The 24,550-nt window shown below is 34.0% G+C and overlaps 1 protein-coding gene across 13 annotated transcripts in view; it reads left to right on the plus strand.

Moving 5' to 3' along the window:
* CNTLN (centlein) overlaps positions 1–24,550 on the plus strand; it is a 332,812-nt gene that overhangs the window by 57,361 nt on the left and 250,901 nt on the right. For 12 of the 13 annotated variants that reach the window (XR_011497243.1, XM_070495470.1, XM_070495472.1 and 9 more), the window contains 3 exons: positions 5,668–5,752; positions 16,060–16,194; positions 16,794–16,973. Coding sequence is in view for 12 of the 13 variants with exons in the window: in XM_070495470.1 (XP_070351571.1) it covers positions 5,668–5,752; positions 16,060–16,194; positions 16,794–16,973 (400 nt within the window). In the remaining variant the exon portion in view is untranslated. Of the gene's footprint in view, positions 1–5,667; positions 5,753–16,059; positions 16,195–16,793; positions 16,974–19,388; positions 19,424–24,550 lie in introns of those variants that run through there. The other variant, XM_070495473.1, reaches the window with a different exon arrangement.

Below are 24,550 nucleotides of genomic sequence, written 5' to 3' on the forward strand. Positions count from 1 at the left end.
CCAGGTAAATCCAATCATGCCCTGCCCTTTGGGCCTTGAAGTCATTTTTCTCCTGATGCATATACCTTGAATGGATGTAGTGTTCTTTTGCAATACTCATGATTTTATGATGGTACATTAAAAAATGAAGTGATAATTTGAGATTATATCTAAGTGACAAATGATAGGCAAAAGGCACATACTTTTAATATATAAAATAGTTTTATAAATCAATAAAAAACACTACAATATAAAATGGCAGATACATTGACAGGCAATGGTGAATTAGAAAAAAAAGCATTCCAATTTCTGAAAGTTGCATTTAATTTCACTACTAATAAAAGAAACACAAAGAAAAATAAGCTCAGTTGAAGACAATGGGCTGTGATTATTTGTTAAATATGCTATTAATGCTTGGTAAATAGCAAATAGCAAAATAATAAAGCACAATAAAGTACAAACAGTAAAAACGGTAGTCATAATACATATGTTTGCAAAATTTCAAACTTGGTTTATTCTAACCCTCCACTTTCTGTATGTTTACTTACATCCAGAGGGCTGAACATGGCTGGAGAAGAACTCTGAACCATGATGACTGGTCTTATGTATATTTATGATCATTAACCTCAGTGGTTTTTAGTACTGCCTAGTAGTCATCCTATTTTTTTTCTGGCTCACTATCCCAGTATCCTAGAAGATTATTTTATGCTTACAAGATGTCAACTTCTAACACTTTCCCATTCTCACTGTCAGCTGATAGATACCTGTTATGAATTTGTCAAATTAACACTTTTTAAGTGGAGCAGAGGGTGCTGGATGGTGAGCAATAGTTCAACAACAGACCACAAGAGAAATTGAAATAGAGAAGTTTGTTACAGGTCCTGGAGGAAGTGCCCAGCATGGCTCAAGGGGTCACACGAGGAGGTCAAGGCAGAGTGCCGATAGAGAGAGACATACGGGACGTTGGGCACCTGCCTTTATTAGTGTTCATGGGTGGAGTGCTTTGGGGTTCCTGGGCTAAGACAGGGTTGGTCAATTTAAACCAAAAGAGCTGGGTTTTGGTAAATCCCACTGGAGGGTCTTATCTAAGAGGCACATAAAGGAAAGGTGTTGGGAGGCAGGGGAGACTGTTGATCACAAGGGCTTTTGGGGAGGTCATATGAGGAACTTAAATTTACTTGCGATTCTGTGGGCTTCTATGTAGGGCATGTGCTTGCATGAGGGGCTAGTGTTAGTTTAAGGTCACTGCAGGCTGCTTGGCCAAACCAAATGTATGCTGAGGCAGCAATACTGTGGAGGAGCATAACTAAACTCTTGACAATACCCATGTTTCCTACACCATTGAGAAAATAGAAGCTCTTAGAAGAGAGCTTATACTGCTTCCCATAACCACATCTACCAACATATCTGAATCTGTACCCCTATTTTCTCTTTTTATTTCTTTGGAAGAACTGTTTATACTCTCATCTAAGGCCAAACAAACTCTGTGTGTACCCTAAAGCCTCAAGGACCCAAGAATGTCACTCTGGAATTCTCCCTTCCCTCTCCTGCATCATCGGTGTCTCTCACTCTCCTGTATCATTCCTGCCAACATACACATGGTGCTATTTTATCTTCCATTTAAAAAAAAACTCTTTTGATCTCACATTTCCCTTGAACTACTGTTCCATTTCTCTGCTCCCTTTCACAGCAAAATTCCTCTAAAAATTAGTTTTTACTGTCTCCATTTTTTTTTCTTTCTTTCTTGAACTCACTCCAATTAGGCTTTCATACCCAACATTTTCCTAAAACAGCTCTTGTCAAAATCACCAGTGACCTCAATGTTACTAAATCCAGCAGTCAGTTCTCAGTCTTTGTCTTCTTTAACACATTTGCAGCATTTGGCATCGTTGATTCCTTTCTTCCAGAAATACTTATTCACTTAGCTTTCTCTCTTTATTATTATTATAATTATTAGTTTTTTTTTTACTAAGAGAAATCTAAGATTCTTTTTTTTTTTATTTTTAAAGATTGGCCTTGAGCTAACATCTGTTGCTCATCTTTTTTTTTCTTCTTCTCCCCAAAGCCCCCCAGTACATAGTTGTATGTTCTAGTTGTAGGACCTTCTAGTTCTGCTATGTGGGATGCCACCTCTGCATGATGAGCGATGCTAGGTTTGTGTCCAGGATCTGAACCGGTGAAACCCCAGGCCACCGAAGGGGAGTACGCAAACTTAACCACTTGGCCACCGGGCTAGTGCATAGCTTTCTCTCTTGACTCTCCTCTTATGTCACTGCTTATCCTTCTTAGTATCATTTGCTGTTTTTTCCTTGTCTTACTAACCTATAAATGTTGGAGTGCCCCAGGACTCAAATATCAGACTTCTCTATTGAAAATCACTCCCCAGGTGATCCCATCCGCTCTTATGGTCTTAAATATATTTGATGATTCCTAAAGTTGTATCTTCAACTTTGACTTCTTGACTGATTCCAGACTTGTTTATCCAACTGCATCAGTCATGTCAGTTAGGCATCTCAAACTTAACATGTCCAAATCCCAAATCCTAACATCCCTCTCTCTTCTTCTCTTTGTCTCAAGTAGTGTCTATTCCATCCTTCCAGTTGCTCAGGCAAAAGCCTTGGAAACATTCTTGATTTCTTTCTCTTTTACATCTCATATCTAGTGCATCCAGAAATCCTATTAGCTCTACCTTCACAATATCAAGAATTTTATCACTTCTCAACACCACCACACATACCTATCTTGTCCACTTCATCTTTATTTCTCGCTTGTGGCATTGTAGTTGCCTCCTAACTGATGTCTCTGCTTCCACCCTTGACCCCTAAATTCTTCCCTCAACCCAAGAGCTAGTGTGATACTCATAAAATATTAATTTGTAGTGTGTTATTTCTCTGCTCAAAACTATCCTGTCTTCCCATGTCAGTGAGAGTCAGATCCAAAGTTTTGATGGCTTAGAAGCTCATATATTACTTTATTCCCATGACGTCTGTCCTTAGCTGCCATTCGAACCCATGTCCATACAAGGGGAGATACAGTTACTTCTTTGCTGTTCTCTGAATATGCTAATTATGCTCGTGCCTCAATGTCTTTGCACTTGCTACTGCTCCCATGGGCTGGAAAACTCTTCTCTGAGATCTCCTTGGCTCTCACCTCCCTCCTTTAAGTCTCTGCTCAAATATCACCTTTAAGGACAGTCGTTTGTTAATTATGCTTTATAAAACAGCAACAACCTTCCTTTTACTCCCTAGTTCTTCAAGACTAGGCATCCTTTTTTCTGTTACCATAGCATATTGTACTTATTATACTTATAACCAGTTGACATACTATATTTTCACTTATATATCATTTATGTTCGGTATCCGTGAACTAGAATGTTAATTCCATGAAGGCAGCCATTTGGTTTATTTCATTTACCTCAGTATCCCTAGTCCCTAGGACAGTGCCTATCATATAATAAGTGCTCAGTAAATATTTATTGAGTGAATGATGGATTAATGTGTAGACGTGGGTTTTTTTTTTTTTTTGGTATTGATTGTGGTAGGTACTCTTTCAGTCTGAGGACTCTGTTTAATTCTAAAACATTCTCAGCAATTACCTTCTAAAAATATTGCTTTATCTTTCATCCCACTGTTATCTACTTCTGGAAGTCTTTAGGCGTATGTTGGAGTTTCCCAGTGGAACCTACATGTCTTAACTGTGTTTTCATATTTTTAATTTCAACGTTTTTCTATGCAGTATTCTGGATGAATCCCTCATTACTATCCTCCATTTCACTAGTTCTCTTTTTGCATCTAGTTTTGAGCTTAGCCCATTTAAGTGTTTTTGATTCAGTGATTATAATTTTATTTTCAAGGTTTTTAAATATATTTTTAGATTAACTTGTTTTTGTTTTTAATTTTGGTTATTCTTTTATGTCTTTAAAGATCCTTCCTTAATTATTTTAAAGTCTTTTTCGCTGTGTTCTGTTATTTTCATTTTCTCTAGAGTGACTGCTTCTTCGGATTATTGAGTTAGTGTGTGCATGTGTTGTGTGTGAGTGTGTGTAGAGTGTATATTTTCTTTATGTGTTTTGGATTTTTTGTTTGTAGTCACATCTTGAGCGGGAGAGTTGCTGTTACTCCTCTCTTCCTCTTCTTTCCTGACTATCCCTCCTTGTCTAATGCCCTTTTCTCTCTAGAAATTTTGTGTTTGCCACTAAATTGTCACCCTTACCTCATTCCCTCATCTTGAAATAGGTTTTATTTTGGTAGCCTGGGGCTCTTAGCCAATAGTGATGCAAGGGATTTACTATATTTAGTTCCTGAGCCATAGGGTGTTTTGGCTCAGCTCCTGATGAGGATGCTGTATCTATAAATGTTTGCCTTCCTAGACTTTCATATAAGCCTTAGTTCTAGGCAAGGGCTGACAGAAGTCTTTTCAGCCTGCTTTCAGGAGTTGGGAGCCCCATCCTACTCTCTGGTTTCAAACAGTGAGCCTGGCTGTGCTTCTACATAGTGAGCAGGGCACTTGTATTTCCTATTGTCCCCAAGAGCCAAGCTCCTTTCCACCTTAGCCTGCTTCTGGATCTGGACGGCTGACAGCAGCTTTATCCTTCTTCGTAGTATTGTATTTCTGTTTAGTTTGTGATCCTCAGAGATGTGGCTGTGTCTCATTTTTTTTCTTTTGTTTTTCTATTAATATTATAAATTTAGAGAATAGAAAGGAGCTTCAAAGTGTGAACTCACTGTGCTAACTTATTGAAAGTCTAATTTAAATTTTTTAATGTACTGTTAGACCATCTGAATTTACCTCTTTTAACAAGTGGTATACTTTTCTGATTGGTGAATCTTCATTCTAATATCCCTTTGTACATTCTAAGACCCTTTGCTTCATTTCATTCTTTCTCAAGTGAGGAGCTTTTTCTTCTTTCTTACCTGCACATGTGATTCATAAGTGATTTGCTTACAAATTTCTATTTATTTTACCTATGTTTAAAGTTTGAAAAAATATAAATAGGTGTCCAATAAATTTCTCCCCCGTTTATGTGAATTGACGAGTGTTACCCTGATTGTATAATCTTTTCAGACCTTTGTCTCTTCCCTTCTCTTCCTTTTTAAAGCTATTTTTACAAGATAGTCATTATTTACAATCGTTGTGATTTTATGTATTCCAGAGAACTATACTTTGACTATACAATTACCATTTAAGTTAGTTAGTATATTCTCAGGGACTAGAAACCTATAGGAAGGTGTCAGAAATCCAAAAATGTTAGTCATGGGATGTTGGTTATTAGTAAATCTCTAGCTCTCTCTCTTTTGAATCTTTTATTTAAAAATGATAATTATTTTATTCTTAATGTAATTGTGTATGTAAAGTGTTTATATTAATAAGACCATATTTACTGATTAATTAATTATTTCAAATTGATGATATAATGGTTATTGCATCAAGGTTAAACATGTTTTAAATATTTTTTATCGTGCATCTAAATCTGGAAAATAAACTGTTCTTTTAGTATGAAGTTGTCTTAATTGTCAGCATTTGTAAGTTGTTATCACTTGCCATATGGTTTCTGATTAATTCTGAAAGAGCTGTCAACCCAAAAAATTTAATTTCCTATATTTTAAAGTGACACTCATAATCAAAATGTGAAAATTTAAAGGATCAGCTACCAATTATGACTAATAAACTCTATTTTTTTGTTTCTAGAGAAAAACAGAAATCTGAAGCTAAAGACAGAAAAGTTTTAGAAATTCTGCAAGTCAAGGATGCTAAAATACAGGAATTGGAACAGGTTGGTGTTATACCAGAAAATACTAAAAATTATTCTATTTATTTCAGATATTAGATCTTTACAATTATTTTTAATTTTTTTTGCAATAGTGTTCCTTAAGAATATCAGGGTCATTATGTCAAACCATTACTATTTTGAAACTAGTATAGTCAGATTATTCTTCCTTATTATACTTCTCTTGTAGCCTGTTATTTGTTTTCTGAATTAATAGGCTATGTTATTTATACATTAAAACTGTTAAGATAGCCTTATAGTTTTATAGTAGTATCTAGCAATTATTCATTGTTTTATTTAATTTTGCCTTTTATTATTAGCAGTTATCATTACTTCTGAAATTTGTAAATTTTAAGATGGTTTCATTTGTAGAAAAAGTCATTAACTGGGATGTTTCTATTGATCTTTTGAAAACTCGTATTTTCAAATTAGTGCAATGCTATCTTTTACATATAATCAGTAAATTATACAAATACATATGTTTATATATAAAATTATATATACATAAAATAGTATGTAATTATATAATCAGTATATTATCACTGCAAAAACCCATCTGATCAGTGCTTCCAGGAGTTATTTTCATTTCAATAAACATCTTAAAAATAAAGGTGAAAGAAATTTCCTGTAAGAATAGTCTATATCATGATATAATATTTAAATTCATTTTGTACCCAGTCACTCATTATGGGCTAAATTATCCATAATTTTTCTGGGTTAAATGGAGGGTTTTTTTTGGCAACTATGCTTTTCTGATTCTTGACTTTATTTTCCTTCCTAGCCAATTAAAGGGTCATAAGAAATTTGAGCTACTGTTGATTATTGTTGTGAAGTTGTTTTACTAAAAGACTAAAAGTAGAAGATAACTTAGATAAAAGATTCATTTATTTTTCTATTCTCTACATCCATATAAACTCTAAAATGGAATATAGGTTTCTATATGACATATAAATTTGAAATTTATACCTTCACCCATGTTCCTCCATTTCCTATATAAAATGTTACAATTGATACTGTAATGACAAAATTCTAGAAACAGCAATTTAGTCAGTTTTTTGGGGGGGGAAAGCAGTTGTATTTGTCACCTGAATATCAGACAATATCAAAATGCGTTCTAAGAGAAATATTGTCATGTGCCTAGTGTATTAATTAGGCTAGGCTAAGCTGCTAATAGATACAATCTTATGACAAAAGTGGCAAACATCATTTGTACTCATATTTCTTTGGGAAAAACTAGTCATGGCCATCCCAAGATTCAGGGGGTTTGGGAAGATATAGATCCAGGCTGAGCAATCTGTTTCTCATTTACAACTCTATTCTATGGAGGAGAACAGATTTTGGTGCTCTTTTTAGTGTCTTTTGGCATAAAGTTTGCAATGCTTTAGGGAATGCTCAGTTTACCAGATTTAGATAGCTATAACATACCATTTAAAATAATGTTGACTTTCTTAAGTGACAATATATTTTCCTCTTTTCTTTGCTAAATCCTTTTTCTACTTTCTCTTCCTTGGATACATATTATTTCATTATTTACCTTTTTGAGAAGAATCACTAAGCTCATGTATAAAGTATTAAATTCCCACAGGAGAAATTATTTGTTTTTTAGATCCCCTACTTTCTTAGTTTGAATCATGCATATTTTTGTGCAGTGATGATTATAACTTTCTACAAGATATATTTTGAGTTTAGTTAGACAAAATATTTTATTAAATGTATATACAAACCTGTGATAGTACTATGGAAAATTCAGAGTTACAATTCTTATCTTTAATAATTTTTAAATCTCTTTGAGGAGTAAGGAGGGGATAAAAGTAAGGTGCAAGTAACTATATTCTCCTACACTAGATTACAGGTTCTGTGAGCATGGGGACCCTTGTATCATTGCCCCTTGTATACCTGGCACCTAATGTTTACCATATTACCTGGCTCATAACAGATACTCATTGAATATTGTTGAATGTGTGATTTAAATAGAATAAAACCAATGTGTTATAAGTGCCATGAGAGAATCGCAAGCAGCATACTGTAAAGGTTCAAAGGAAGGAGAGATTAAATTCTGCAGAAAGGTCTTGAAGTATTCCAATGGCTTGTAATAGGTAGAGAGTGTAGGAGGGTTTGCCCAAAATGAACACTGGGCAAAATGCATGGAGGTAGGAATGTAGGACATGTTTGGGTAATATTGCAATTTATAGTTCATTTCATAGGTAATATGTAGGAGTGAGGGCTGAGAGAAGACTGATATTATGTTGGACCTGTATTAAGGAAGGGCCTAATTGCTTGAATGAAAAATTTGAATTCTACTGGTAGGCCGAAGGAATCTATCTAGGCTTTTCACTAGGGACTTAAGTTAACTGAGCTGCAGTCTATGAAAATAAAACTGATAATCAGTACATACACTTAGAAAAAGGAAAGCAGAAAGTAGAACGATGTGTTAGGAGGTTATTTCACAATCTAAGAGTAATGACCTGAGAGTGAACTATTAGGTTTGCAGGAATTAAAGGTATGTAAATTATAACCATAAGGACTTGACAGTAATTTGAAAGTGACTCTTAGGTTTTCAGCCTGAGAAACCAGGAGAACAGTGGCATTATTATCAGAAAGAAGGTTATTATCATGTGGTACTACTTACTGTGAGGATAGGGTTTGAGCTTCTTTTTTTTTTTTTTTTTGAGGAAGATTAGCCCTGAGCTAACTGCTGACGATCCTCCTCTCCTTTTTGCTGAGGAAGACTGGCCCTGAGCTAATATCCATGCCCATCTTCCTCTACTTTATATGTGGGACGCCTACCACAGCATGGTGTGCCAAGTGGTGCCATGTCTATGTGTGGAATCCAAAACGGTGAACCCAGGGCTGCTGAAGCGTAACGTGCGCACTTACCTGCTGTGCCACCGGGCCGGCTCCCACGAGTTTGAGCTTATTTTATACAATTCGTGTTTTAGTTATTTGTGAGAATTCCATTTAGATATTTTCTGCGAACTGTTGAAAGCATGAATCTGACTCTTGGGAGGGAGCTTTCTCCTTAAGATGTAGATATTTAATGTTACTGTTAGAAGACTTTAAACAGTGAGAATTCTGAGAACAGGATATTTGCTGATATTGTGAATGGTGAGAGGAAGAGCAAATTTCAGTAAAAGAGATGAAGAGAGAGAAGTATAATGCAATTATCTCAACTGAGAAAGGAAAGTTTCAAGAAGCAAAAGGTGCTTAATGTCGTAAAATGCTAAAAAAAGATGGGCTTTGTAAAAAAGATATTAAATTAGGAAATCATGAATTTTTCGGTGATTTTAGAAAACAATACAAGTGGAATGGGATATGACATTTTAAGAGATCACTGTTCTAACCAAGTAATGGAAACAAATGAGGAAATGTGACAGTGCAGAGAAAGAAGATTTTGCATTTAAAAAAATGTTAGGCAAAATATTTGAAAGTATTGGAGAAGGAAATTAAAAATACATAGTGCGAGAGCACTTACTAAGTTAGCCGAATTCTAGATGAAAGTGTCGACCGTGGGCTGAAGAAGATGTGATTCAATACATTCATTCAATTTTTTCATCTCTTTAGTCATTCAGATATCTTAATTTTTTGTTAAAACATTATCTTTCCTCCTTTCTTTTTATTAATCTGTTGTATCTTTGTTCATCCTTTTACATTACATCTTTAGATGAATCTCTTGTATGTAATATTTGGTTGGACTTTGTGTTTTGACTCAATCTATACATCTTTACCTTTTTAAAGGTAAGTTTATCTCATCTGCATTTCTTGATATAACATACTTATTTGGTTTTTGTTCTCTGATTGACCTTATGCTTTCTGTTTTTAATTGTTTCCTTTGTTTTCAAATTTGCTACTTGTCTTTGTGTGTGTGTGTATGTGTATGCATGCACTTGCATGTTGATAATTTGGAAGGTTTAGAGTCTATAGCAGTTCTTCCAGTGATTAAGTTTATTATTTTATATGTTTAACACTATACTTGATTCTGACATTCTGAAAAATCGAACTGCACACGGTAAAAAAATGAGAAAATGAGCATATTTGTACTTATTCAGCCTTTCTCCTGCATTTTAAACTGAACTTACAGAGAGAGTAATTGGAGGACTTAATTTCCTGTTCTCAGCATTTGGTCGTACTTTTTATACTGTCAAGATTTGCAATGCTTATGTTCCATGATCATTTTCTCCCTTATTATCTGTATAAATTCTGTAGTAAAATAGGTTGTATTGTATTAGTTTTTCGCTTGCTACATAACAGATTATCATAGACTAGTTCCTTAAAACCACACACACATTTATTAAGTTGCTGTGGGACAAGAGTCTGGGCATAGCTTAGGTGGATCCTCTGCTCAGGACCTCATACAATTGTAATCAAGGTTTCAGTTGGGCTGTGTTCTCATCTAGAGGCTTGATTTGGGAAGAATCGGCTTCCAAGGTCATTTAGGTTGTTGGCAGAATCCATGTCCTTGCAGTTGTAAGACTTAAGTCCTAAATGGGACCAAAATCTGTATTAGAGTTTTCTAGAGAAACAGAACTAATAGGAGATATAGAGAGATAGAGAGAAATTGATTGATTGATTGATTTTAAGGCATTGGCTGATATAATAGTGGGCTGGCAAATCTGAGTTCTGCATGACAGGCTGGTGGGCTGGAGACTCAGGGAAGAATTGATGTTGTAACTCAGTCCCAAGGCATTCTAGAGGCAGAATTCCTTCTTCCTCAGAGGAGCACAGTCCTTTTTCTTAAGGCCTTCAACTGGTTGGGTGAGGTCCACCCCACATTATGGAGGAATAATCACTTTACTCAAAGTCCACTGATTTGTTAATCATATCTAACAAATACGTTCACAGCAACATCTTGACTGGTGTTTGATCAAAAACTGGATACCATACAATACCATGGCCTAGTCAAGTTGACACATAAAGTTAACCAAAGGGTGAAAAGTACTGAGGTAAATAGGCCTTTAGTGTGAGGTTTTATATTTATCTGGCTAGGGGTTAGGCTGTGTTTACTGTCTGCTGTAGCAGTGTGTGTCAGAGGCTAAACTTTGCTTTGGTGTCCTTTTTTTATTTGAGCTTCTCTAGAAACTTCTCAAATATTTTCTGAGTTGCATAGTTTTTTCAGTTGTATTCCTGTGATTATATAGAAGCCCTATTGATGTGGTGGTGAGGTATCATGGTGGTGAGGTGTCGAGGGAGGGGAAATATTCTGTAGTCTTATGATTAGGTCTCAGTCTTTTAGTGGGATTGTACCCCTAGGCTGTGACCTTTACAAGTACTTCTCAGTTTTTTCCCTTTTAGGAGAGATGGAAAGGCTAGAGGGTATTGGATTTAGATATTTCCCTTCCTCCAGGTTGGTTAGTCTCTGTTAAAACCCTGGTAGTCTCTCGTAAAATAGTTTATCTTGAGGGCAGGCCTTGTTAAGAAGAAATGTATACTTTAGGCATACAGTCATGCGTTGCGTAATGATGGAAATATGTTCTGAGAAATGCATCGTTCTGCGATTTTGTCATTGTGCAGACATTGTAGAGTGTACTTACACAAACCTAGATGGTATAGCCGACTACAAATCTAGGCTGTATGGTGCTAATCTCATGGGACCACCATCGTATATGCATCTCTCATTGACTGAAATGTCCTTATGTAGCACATGACTATGTTTTAAAATGACTGCTTTTCCTCTCCCCTGAAGGAAGCAGGAAGGGATTTTTCTCTGATCTTCACTGTGACAACCTGACAGGGTTTCTGTATCTAAACCCCATGAAAGTGTGGAAGCACCCCTAAGACTGGGCCCTCCTGGACTTTTTAACTCTCAAACTTGTCCACACTGATCCTCTAGCAATTGATTACTTAGAGATTAGGTTTTTCTACCCAATACTGCTTCCTATGGAGATTTCTGCTCCTGGGTTTCTGCTCCAGTAAACTGTGATCCTCTGTATCTGCCTGTTTCTCTCTCCAGTTTTGGGAACAGCAGTTTGCCCTGTGACCTCAGTTTTCTGATGGATCTAAGAGGAATTGTCGATTTTCAGTTTGTTCAGCCTTTTTCATGTTGTGTGAACAGCAGAGATGACTTCCAAGTTCCTTACGTGCTGGAACAGAAGCCGGATGTCCCTTCATTGTGTTTTTGTTGTTCCACTGAATAATATTAAATAGCTCTTAATTTTCAAAACTTGTATCCTATGGAATAGAGTAACAATTAAGAATGACACTACCTTCAGTTTGTTTTAACTATGTATCTAGTCAAATTATTAAAAAGTTACACACACACACACTCAATTTTAGCTAGTTGCAGAAAAACTTTTATGGAAGTGCAGTCTAATATTGTAACTTCTGTTTTGTTGATAATAGTGTAAAAAGTTGGCATATAACTTCTTTTGGTAAGACTATACTTTAGCTTTGTCATTGTTAGCTATAGAATAAGTCATATAGTAAATTCCCCTTTTCGTATTGTACTATATAACATGACTCTGGTAATAACCTAGTATATTCATTTAATTAAATAATGATGGCCATTTAACATTATATTTCCCTTTTCCTTACCTTCTCAGAAGCTCAGAAATAAGTTTTGGTTCTCAATTACAATTAGTTCTCTTACCCTTCCTCCTTTGACCATTTACCATTGTTTGAGTTGTTGTGGTTTCATTACTTCTCTGTTTTTTGTTAAAACTTTCATGTCCATTTGAAAGTGGGTCACATAAATAATGCATTAACTATACTCAAGTATTATCTGATAGAGTTTTAGGCCTTACACTGCTGTCCCCCCCTTTTTCCTGTTTCATACTCAATATCATTCTCTTCTTACTCTATAGACTTCTCTTGACTATGATATGAATTTTTCATTTCATGGCTTATCCATAATAAATTATTTGTTCCAGACATACTTTCTCTTGTCACCCTTTATGCCTTATGGTTCCTCTGAGTTCTGTTTGCTGTTTTAATATTAACTCGAGCCAGACCATTAAGAATGTACTATGCTCTATCCAGAAAAGTTTGTGAAAAAGTTTCATAGAGCTAAATTTTAAAATGAACTGTAACTGTATATACTTGTGCTTTCATTATTTAAAGTAGATAATTGAGGGTATATTTTATTAGGAAACTAATAAATCAAACATTTTGATTTATGCAAAATTTTACAAATCTTTGAAGGTTTAATTTATCAATCCTGTTGTATTGGGAGTACATCTTTGTCTAACTTATTACTTTAATGATTATGCGATATAATGTCAAATTTATCAGACTAATTATCAGAATATGATAGTTTTGCCACTGTATTAGTTTTTTTATTTAAAAATTGTCTTTATTTTCCTCGTAGATTGCTAAATTCACTCAAATGCCAAAATGTAAATTATTAAGTAATTCTCATGAAAGGGCTTGCCATTGGTGTTGTTTATATTGTTAGTTCCTGTTAAGTTTAGGTCACATTAATGGGCAAACCCTTCTAAAACTTAAATCATTTGGTTCAGTGTTTTATCCTTCCTATAGTCTAAATGATCTCCAGAATAGAGGAGGATGCTCAAGTTTTGTTAGTTCTTTCAAAGAATAAGCTGTAGATAGTTTATAAACAGTGTAATTGTTCACATGGTTGAATTTATCATTCAGTGTCAATCTCATTCATAAACATTTACTACTCTGATTTGGGAGACAGTATGAGTATGTAGATAATTAGCAAGACTAGATCGTATATTATGTGTCAAATGAATAATATAAGCAATACTGAAATTTAGAAATGGCAGACATCACTGTGATAGTTGGGGAAGGCTTCATGGAGGAGTTGGAAGTCAAATCTTGAAGGAGGATAAGATTTAGATGGAAATAGAAAAATGGGCTATGAATTGTGGATGGGCCATACTTATGCATCTGTTTTTATGTTGTTTGATGTCAGATACATTGTAACATGCCCTAATAATTAAAATAGGAAATAAATATTAAAATTATATTGAGGTGCCATTTATACCCACTGGGTTTGTAAAAAATCACCAAGCTTGAGAGTCAAGTGTTGGTACATATATGGATCTGTGAGAACTCTTGAGGTGCATAGCCTACGACTTAGCAGTTTCACCCTTAAGTATGTATAGTTTAAAGCAATATTTTCCATACTTTTATTAATATGATCTGCACATTGCAAAAAATACATTTTATTTCATGACTCAGTATACACACACATGAAATAAAATTTCCTATAATAGCTGTCCTTACTATGTATAATAAAGGTAAAAATATAACAAAGTATATATCAAATATGACTTTAATAATATTTAAATAAAATAGAAATTCAAAATTAAACACTGTAAAAAAATTTCGGAGATATTTAACATGGTGTATTTGCTTCTTTCATAAGTTTGCTCTCATGGGCTTAGTTTTTTGCTAGGAATTTGTGCATATCACTTTGATATTTCCTGTTGTATTTTATTCCATTTTTTAAAAATACTGATTGTGATGACTCAATTGATTTAATGACCCACTACTAGATTTCAGTCTGTAGTTTGAAGAATACTGCTTGGGAGAAATTCTTGCTCATCTGTATCAAGAGAAATGCTTAAAAGTGTTCATAGCAGCATTGCTTGTATATCCCTTTCCTCCAAATGGGAAGCAGTTGAAGTATACAGTGACAAGAGATGGATAAATATATTACACTATATTTGTATAATAGAATAATACTATACACCAAGGTAATTGAACCAGTTACACCTATCAATATGGATGAATTTGGGAACATACATTGAGCACAAAAAGCAACCTACAGATTACTTGTAGTATGGTTTAATTGATGTAAAGTTCAAAAATAAGCTAAACTGTACAATATATTAAATAGGGCTATATATGTCTTCAAACTGTTAGGAAAATCCTAAGAAGGATAAGAACCAAAGTTTCAGGACAGGGCTTCCCCCTGGAGGGTGTAGGAGGTGTTAGAGGACCAGAGGACATACACAGGCTTCAAAGTTAATGGTAAAGTTGTGTTTGTTAGTTGTGTGGTTGTTGGTCTGCTCTTTTTATTGTTTCTTTACACCTTAATCACTTATTGCAGATTATTTTTATATGTATTCAGTGTTTAAAACATTTTAAAGTAGAAATAAAAGATGATCAACAATTAACATTATAACTTAAAAAAATTAGAATATAGGTGATACTCTCACTTTATTCCTTAAACTCACCCTATTTTTCATCCTATCCCTGCATCTTGCCCTAAGTTTTGGTTCATTCTCGAGTCCTTTGGAGAGTGTTTGATAAGGAGTAAATGTAGGAGTACAAAAGAAATCGATATTTAGGGATCAGTTGAGCATCAATGATAGATCAGAGATGGAATAAAGGTCAGGGGTTTCTGCTGGGCATGTTACTTAATAAATGAGCAGTATGTTTATATCTTGATATGTCTGCTTCTTGGTTGACAGGCAGATGGGGCTTGCTGTTGAGAATGATTTCAAAGCTTTAAAAAAGCATGCAAGGCCAGATAGTGGGTGCTTAAATATTCCTGAAAAAATGGAAGGGTTGACAAATGTTGAAGAAGTTTAGAAAGAAGATAGTATCAGGATATGGATTTCAGTTTTAGCCTGTTAGTTGGAGATAATCCAAGTGAAAGTATTGTATAGAAACATGGAAATGTGGGATTGGGGAGTCGGAGAGAGTCAGGGCTGGATTATGGATTGGGCAGTCTTTCAGACAGAGGTGAGACCAGAAGCCAAGGGAGTAGGTACATTTTCTGAGAGAAAAGTTGTAAAGAGAGAAGAGAGAAACTAAGAATTGAGTCATGGAATCCTCCAATTAGGTATCATTTAGGTATCTCTGGCAGGTGAGAAGAATATTCAGTTAAAAATTATGGTGCATCTGAATTTTGAATATTCTTTCTACAGAGCAAGATAGTTTTGGTACCAGAACAAACTTGCCATTTTCATTCTTTAAAATTATTTATGCCTTCACAAAACCATAATTGTTTCTCTAAAAAGTCTTTTCTTCCAAATGATACTCAAATAAGAAGGTCATTCTTATTTTACCTACATATGCATTGTCTTTAATTAGAATGTTTTTGTAAAATTTTGTTTTTCTCCTGTTACACAGGAAATCCCAAAAGTTTGTTTTCTGAATGTGGCTTAATATTTGGTATCCAGTTTTTATGTGTTCTTTATCATAAACTAATAAATAGATACCATACTTACACAGTTCACTTGACAATCTATGGACATGTCACTGGAAATGAGAATTGTGATAATAGACATTATTATGAAAGCTGATCAATCCTAACATTATCAATCAAAATCTAAAACTTTTTAAGTAAAATAATTTTTTCTTAGAAATACCAGCTCACCAATAATGTTTATTTTTTTCCATAGAGAGAATCAGAATTAAAACAAGAAATAAATGACCTTGTAAAACGGAAGATTACAGTAGATGAAGAAAATGCTTTCTTAAGGAAAGAATTCAGTGACTTGCAGAAGAAATATAAAGATAAAAGTCAAGAAATTAAGGTGTGTTGACTTATACATAGTTTTACAATACTATTGCTTTGAAGTTCTACTTAAAGCTTTGTCAGCCTTTGTGGCACAGAAAGTGACAAGCTTGGAGAAAAAATTGCCTTAGGCCCTGCTGTACCATACAGTTTTCTCACATGCAAAAACTCTGAGAAAGATGCTTTAAAGCTAAGACTCCAAGCTTTATAACTTTCAGATAAATAGTTAATGATGGAAATGGAGCTAAGAAAGTAGGAGTGTGAATATGTGGCTTCTTGTAATTAGATTCTGATGGGACTGGCATTATTAATTGATAAAACCCAGGTCTGGGAGGATATGTCTGTGTGGGTCTCAAAAATAGCTGGGGACAGCATCAAAGGCAGCTTGATCAATTAATGGGCTCTTTGCAAATGTGTACTCATCAAAGCTGTCATCCAGTGGAAAAATATGACCCATCCACCTGCATGAAAAGAGGCCAATAAAAGTATACAGGTGACCTTGGCCATCAAATATAGAAGAAGCTGCTGTGAGGGTAAAACTGCACAGTTTGTATTTGCTGATTAGTTCTCACCTTTTTTTTTGTTTTGTTTATCGGCCCTTGTGGTACTGTTCTACAGGACACTAAGGAGTGTGTACAGAATAAGGAAGAACAAAACAGAATGGTTATAAAAGATCTGGAGGAGGAAAATGAGAAATTAAGTACCCGCTGCGCTGACCTGCTAAATGACCTGGAGAAACTGAGGAAGGAGGAAGCACATTGGAGGAAAGAAAAATATAGTGTTGATGCAAAAATAAAGGTATGGGGTGAGAATGGAATCTACGCTGTTATTTTGGATCTAACTTCTTATAGGAAGTTTATTATGTTGTTTTCTTTAAATAACAAGTTATATATTCAAATCCACCAGTGGGGACTAGCATTAATTTATATTCCTTCACTTAAGACCCACAGCTTTTTAAAAATTGATGTTGCAAAGCAGGAAACTGACTTCAAATAGTTATCTAAAATGTAATCATTAAAAAATAAAGGCTATTGCATTTTGAAATAAAACATGTTTTGAAAAAACATATTTAGAACGTTTCAGTTAGGGTTTAAATTTATAAATATAGCTAAAATTCATTGCAATATAGTTTTAAGACTATTTTCTAGGTCCTTTAAAAAATAAAATGTAAAAAAAAGCACAAAGCAGTCAAGAAATACTCATATGTATTTTGAAGATGGTGCTTTTCTTTGGCTTACAAGGGCCTTATTCATACTAAAGTTCTATTTTTATAGAAATAAAATATATAATCTTTATAATATTTTTATATTCTTTTTGACCAGTAGTTTTCAAAATAATACTTGTTTGTGGCTTTCTCTTTGTCTAAAGAAAGTTTTTGTTCATTTTTTTTCTCATCTAATTTCAGGTTTCTCTTTTACCATAGATTTTGTTGAAAAAGCCAGAAACAAGTGTTAGTGCTAGTAAATATAATAATCCCTTTGTGTATATGCACATAAAAGAATATATAACATAAGTACACACATGTATATATAAATATAGCTATTAAAATATAGTGAATATGGATATGTGTGTGTATGTATGTGCATATGTGTGTGCATGATTATTTAAGTTAGAGGGGAAAGGATGTGTCTTTCTGAGTGTCTGAATCAATTTATTGCAGATATTTAAGGAAATGCATTAAATCTATTAGTGCATAATCAGGGAATGACTGGGCCATTGAGAGAATTGAATTCTGGTGCATTTGTTATCTTAATTTTTATATTAGCTTCTGCTTCCCTACAACCTTTAAGCAGTTTGGTAATGTGATAAGGGTTAAGTGGTGGTACTTTCTTGTGTTAATTCATGGCTATATGATTGAGAATAATTTTGATTTCCTTATTTGCCATTCAAATCATCCATTTTGTGATTTACTGGGATTTTTAGTTCTGTGATTTTTTTATCTTGGGGTGCTTGTCTTTTCTTATTAATTTGTAGGCATTCTTTATTTCTTCTGGATATTAATATTTTGTTATATATATTACAAATGCTTTCCGTTCTATAAATCTTGAATAAGGTGAATGGGACTTTCAAAAGTTTGTAAATTTTGATAGAGTCGATGTTATTATTTTCCTCTCTAATGTTTTTCCTTTAGGAGTCTTAGATGCTATAATTTTCCCTACCCCAAAGTCTTTAATCCATTTAGAATTCATTTTTGGATATAGTGTTCCACACCGTTTAGTCAATAGTTTATTAATTTGTGATACTATCTCTCTCACATCTCCAAGTTTCAGCGTGTATGAATTTGTTTCTGGACTTCCTATTATTTTCATGGTTTTAGATATTGTAGTTTTATAATTTAACTCATTATTTGGTAGGGAAGTCTACCTCTTTATTCATCTTTTTGTAAGTCATGAGCACTATATTTGCCTCTTCACTATTTTATAATATTTGAATCATTTTATTGGTTATACTGAAAAATTCTGTTAGAAAGCAGATTGGAACCACACTTAATTTAGAATTAATTTTGGGAGAATTGTGATCCTGCCATTCATGAATGTGGAATAAGGTTTTGTAACTTTCTTAAAATGGCGTTGTCCACCTTTGTTAGATTTATTCCTAGTCACAAATATTACTTTAAAAAAGTGTGTTATGATAAATAATTTGTATATTTCTAGATTTTTCTAAGTTACGTAATTACATTGTCTGTCAATAAGAAAACTTTTCACCTTCTAGAATATTAATTGGCATATGATTAACATACCGTACACTTAGTCCATTTAAAATGTGCAGTTCAGTAGTTTTTAGTTTATGCAGAGTTGTGCAACTATTACTGCAATTACTTTTAGAACATTTTTATCACCCCCCAAAGAAATCCTGCAACCTTTAGCAGTCACTCTTCCTTTACCCTTCACTCTGCAGCCCTAGATAACCGCCGATCTACTTTCTTTCTCTATAACTCTCTATTCTAAACATTTCATATACATGAAATCACAGTGTATGGTTTTTTGTGACTGACTTCTTCCACTTAAAAGGGTGTTTTCAGGGTTTGTCCATGTTGTAGCATGTGTCTGTACTTCATTCCTTTTTATTGTTCAACAATATTCCATTATGTAGGTATCTTACATTTTATTAATTTATCACCAGTAAATGGATATTTGTGTTATGAATAATACTGCTATGAACATTTGTGTGCAAGATTTTGTGTATACATACATGTATTTTCGTTTCTCTTAGGTACATACCAAGGAGTGAGATCACTGGGTCATATGGTAATTCCGTTTTTAAGCTTTTGAGGAACTGTCAGACTGTTTTCAAAAGCAGCTGCACCATTTTATGTTTCCAGCAGCTGTGTATGAGTGTTCTGATTTCTCTTTGTCCTTGTCAACACTTGTTATTGCCTGTCTTTTTGGCTATAGCCATCCTTACGGATGTGAAGTGGTATCTCATTGTGATTTTGATTTAAGATTCCCTGATGGCTAATGATGTTGAGCATTTTTTCATGTGTTATTGATCATTTGTATATTGTTGAAGACATAAATATGTATTCATTTCTTTTGCATATATTGTGGATACAAATCTCTTTTCTGCTATATAATTTCAAACTATTTTCTTCAGTTCTCTGAGTGTTTGTTTCCTTAATGGTATTATTTGAAGCACAAAAGTTTTAAGTTTTGATGATATTTGTCTACTTTTTCTTTTGTTGCCCATGCTTTTGGTGTCATATCTGAGAAACCACTGCCTAATCCAAGATCATGAAAATGGACACCTATGTTTTCTTCAGAGAGTTTTACAGTTTTATATCTTACATTTAGTTCTTTGAACCATTTTGAGTTAATTTTTGAATATGGTGTTTGATAGGAATCCAACTTCATTATTTTGCAGGTGTTATTCAGTTGTCCCAGCACCATTTGTTGAAAAAGTCTATTCTTTCCCCCCTGAATTTGTCTTGGCATCTTTGTTGAATATCAGTTGACTATAAATATAGGGGTTTATTTCAGGACCTCAATTCTGTTCCTTTGATCTATACATTTATCCTTATGCCTATGCAACACTGTCTTGATTATTGTAGATTTGTAGTAAGTTTTGCAATTGGGATGTGTGTGCCCTTAAAAGTTATTTTTCTTTTTCAAGATTGGTTATTCTGGGTCTCTTATATTTCCATATGAATTCCATGTGAATTTTAAAATCAGCAAGAAATTTTCCATTTCTTGCAAAAAAAAGCAAGCTGAACATATTTTGATAGAGGTTGCATTGAATCAGAAGATCAATTTGAGGAACATTGCCATCTTAGCAACATTATACCCTCTAATGCATCAACATGGGATGTTCCATTTATTTAGGTCTCCTTTAATTTATTTCAACAGTGTTTCGTAGTTTTCAGAATATAACTTTGTACTTTTTTTTGGTAAATATATTCCTAAAATATGTAATTATCTTTTTAATGCTATTCTAAGTGGAATTGTTTTTTTAATTTCCTTTTTGGATGGTTCATTCCTAATGCAAAGATGCACAATTAATTTTCGTGTGTTGATCTTGTATCCTGTGACCTTGCTGAACAGGTTGATTCCTTAGGATTTTCTATTTGTAAGATCATGTCATCTGCAAGTAGACATAGCTTTACTTTTTCCTTTCCAGTCTGGATGCTGTTTTTCTTATTTTAGTGCCTATTTTCCTGGCTAGAACCTGTAGTACAAAGTTGAATAGAAAAAGAAGGAGTGGACATCTATGTCTTGTTCCTGATCTCAGGGGGAAAGGATTCACTCTTTGACTGTTAAGTGTGAAGTTATCTATGAGTTTTTTGTTGATGTGCTTTATCAGATTGAGGAAGTTACCTTCTATTCCTAGTTTGTTGAGTGTTTTTTTTTTTTTTATCATGAGGATGTATTGGATTTTGGCAAATGCTTTTTCTGCATCTATTGAAATGATCATGTGGTTTTTGTCTTTCATTCTGTTGATATGGATTACATGACCTGATTTTTGGATATTAAACCAACCTTACATTGCTGGGATATTTTTATCTTTATCTAGCTTTGGTGTTAGGATAATGCTGGCCTTATGTGATAAGTTAGGAAGAGTTCCCTCCTTTTATGTTTTTTGGAAGAGTTTGAGAAGGATTGGTATTAATTCTTTTAAAATGTTCGGTAGAATTCGACAATTAAGCCGTTTGATACTGGAATTTTTTATGTTGGGAGCTTTTGAGAACTGATTAAACTTCTTCACTTATTATAGCTCTGTTATGATTTTCTGTTTTTTCTTGAGTCAGTTTAGGTAATTTGTGTGTTTCTAGGAATTTGTTCATTTCATCTAGGTTATGTAATTTGTTGGTGTGCAATTGTTTATAGTATTCTGTAGTAATCCATTTTATTTCTGTATGGTTAGTAGTAGTGTCCTTACTTTCATTTCTGATTTTAGTTATTTACATCTTGATTTTTTTCCTTTGTCTGTCTAGCTAAAGATTCATTAATTTTGTTACTCTTTTCGAAGAGTCAACTTTTGGTTTAACTGATTCTCCTTTTTGTTTTGCTCTTCCCCTTTTAAAAAATTTCCCCACTAATCTTTATTCTTTCTTTCTTTTTTCGCTCTTTGGATTTACTTTGCTGTTCTTTGTCAGTTTCTTCATGGTATAAAATTAGATTATTGATTTGCGTTATGTGTGTTTTTTCTTCAAAGATTGGCACCTGAGCTAACAACTGTTGCCAATCTTTTTTTTTTTTTGGCTTTTTCTCCCCAAATCCCCCATCCCTCCAGTACATAGTTCTATATTTTAGTTGTGGATCCTTCCAGCTGTGGCATGTGGGAACACCGCCTCAGCGTGACCTGACAAGCAGTGCCATGTCCGCACCTAGGACCCGAACCAGTGAAACCCTGGGCTGCCGAAGCAGAGCACACAAACTCAACCACTCGGCCACGGGGCTGGCCCCTATGTGTTCTTTTTTAAGGTAGCATTTGCAGCTATAAATTTTCCTCTGGGCACTCCCTTTGCTGCATCCTGTAGGTTTTGGTATATTGTCTTTGTGTTTTCCTTCATCTCTGAATATTTTCTAATTCTCTTGTGAATTCTTCCTTGATCTCTGGGTTGTTTAAGAATGTATTGTTTAATTTCAACATATTCTAATTTTTTTTTAGTTTTCCTTCTGTTATTGAGTTCTAGCTCCATTTCACTGTGGTTGGAGAAGATACTTTGTATTTTAATGTTTTTAAGTTTATTGAGAGTTGTATTAAGGCCTAACATGTGGTCAGATAAGGGGAGTGTTCCATGTGTACTTGAGAAAAATTTGTATTTTGCTGTTTTTGCATAGAGTGTTCCATGTATATCTGTTGGTTTATAGTGTTGTTCAGGCACTCTGTATCCTTATTGACTTCTCTCTAAATATTCAACTCATTTTTAAAGTGTTGAATTCTCCAGCTATTATTGTGGAACTGTCTCTTTTTCCTTTCAATTCTGTAAGTATTTACTTTATATATTTTAGGGCTCTATTGTTTGGTGAATGTATGTTTATACCTGTTACATCTTCTTGATGAATTGACTCTTTAATGCCCTCTTTTGTTTCTTGAACAGTTTTTGACCTAAAGTCTATTTTGTCTAGTATTATAGCCATCCCAGCTCTCTTTTGGTTATTATTTCATGTAATATCTTTTCCTATTCTTTCATTTTCAATCTTTTTGTGTCTTTGGATCTAAAGAGTGAGTCTCTTCTAAACAACGTATAGTTGTGTGATATTTTCTTTGTACATTCTGTCCTTCTTTGCCTTTTTGATTGGAGAGTTTAATACATGTACCTTTAAAGTAATTACTCTTAAGGAAGGAATAACTTCTGCCATTTTATTATTTGTTCACTGTATGTCTGATAGATTTTTTTGTTCCTCATTTCCTTTATTACTGTCTTCCTTTATGTTTAGTTGATTTTTTGTAGTGGCACATTTTGATTCCCTTCTCATTTTTTTGTGTATATTCTATTGATATTTTCTTTGTAGTTACCATGGGGATTACATTTGTCATCCTAAGCTTATAAGAATATAATTTGAATTGATACCAACTTATCTTTAATAGGATAAATTACAACCTTGTAAATTGTGTGCCCTGTAACATAAATGTAGAAATTTTTATGTGTTTGTCTTTGAAATCATTTATGAAATAAAAAGTAGAGTTACAAAACAAATATACAGTAATACTGGCTTTTATATATACCCACGTATTTACCTTCACTGGAGTCTTTATTTCTTTATACAGCTTTGAGTTACTGCCTTGCATCCTTTCATTTCAATCTGAAGGACTCGGATTAGTGTTTCTTGTAGGATTGATCTGGTAATGACCTCCTTCAGCTTTTGTTTATCTGTGAATGTCTTAATTACTCTCTAAATTTTGAAGGATTGTTTTGCTGGGTATAGAATTCAATGTTGACAGTTCTTTTCTTTCAGCACTTTAACCTTTACTTTCACTGCCTTGGCCTCCATGTTTCTGACGAGAAATCAGTCAGTAATCTCTCTAAGGATCCCTTGTATGTGATAAGTCACTCCTTGTTGCTTTCAAGATTCTCTGTTTTTGGCTGAATTTCAAAAGTTTGATTATAATATATGTCATTGTGAACCTCTTTCTGTTGATCTTACTTCGAGTTTGTTGAAGTCTTTGGATCTGTAGGTGCATGTCTTTCATCAAAATTGGGATGTTTGGTCATTATTTCTTCAACTGTTATTTTTACCCTTTTTTTGTCTCTTCTCCTTCTGGGACTCTCCTAATATGTACGTTGGTCTGCTTAATGGTATCCCACTGTTCCCATAGGTTCTGTTGACTTTTCTTCATTGTTGTATCTTCTAGTTTGCTGATTCTTTCTTTTGCCTGCTCACATCAGTTGTTGAACCCTCTGGTGAATTATTAATTTTTGTTATTGTACTTTTTAGCTCCAGAACTTGTTTGATTCCTTTTTACAATTTGTCTCTTTATTGATATTCTTTTGGTTTATACATTGTTTTCTGATTTCATTTAGTTCTTTTTTCATGGTTTTCCTCACCTACTTGAGTATATTTAAGACAGTTGTGTTAAAGTTTTTGCCTTCTAAAGCTGATGTATGAGGTTCCTCAGGGATGGTTTCTGTTAATTTATGTGTTCCTTTGAATAGGCCATACTTTCCTGTTTCTTTGTATGCCTTATGATTTTGTTGTTGAAAGTTGGGCATTTGTGTTGTAATCTAGTAACTCTGGAAATCAGATTCTACCCTTTCCTGAGGTTTTGCTGCTTTTTTTTTAATTGTTGAAGAGTGCAGTAGTCTGTTTGTTTAGATAGTCTTCGAGTCTGTTTTTGCAAAGATGGTGTTTCTTGTTGTGCACAGTCATTGAAGTCTCCATCCTTCAGCTTTTGTTTACCTCATGTTGTTGCACAGGTTTCTTTGAATGTCAGGA

The sequence above is a fragment of the Equus asinus genome, chromosome 23 (genome assembly GCF_041296235.1).
Source record: "Equus asinus isolate D_3611 breed Donkey chromosome 23, EquAss-T2T_v2, whole genome shotgun sequence".
In the NCBI taxonomy this organism is placed as follows: Eukaryota; Metazoa; Chordata; class Mammalia; order Perissodactyla; family Equidae; genus Equus; species Equus asinus.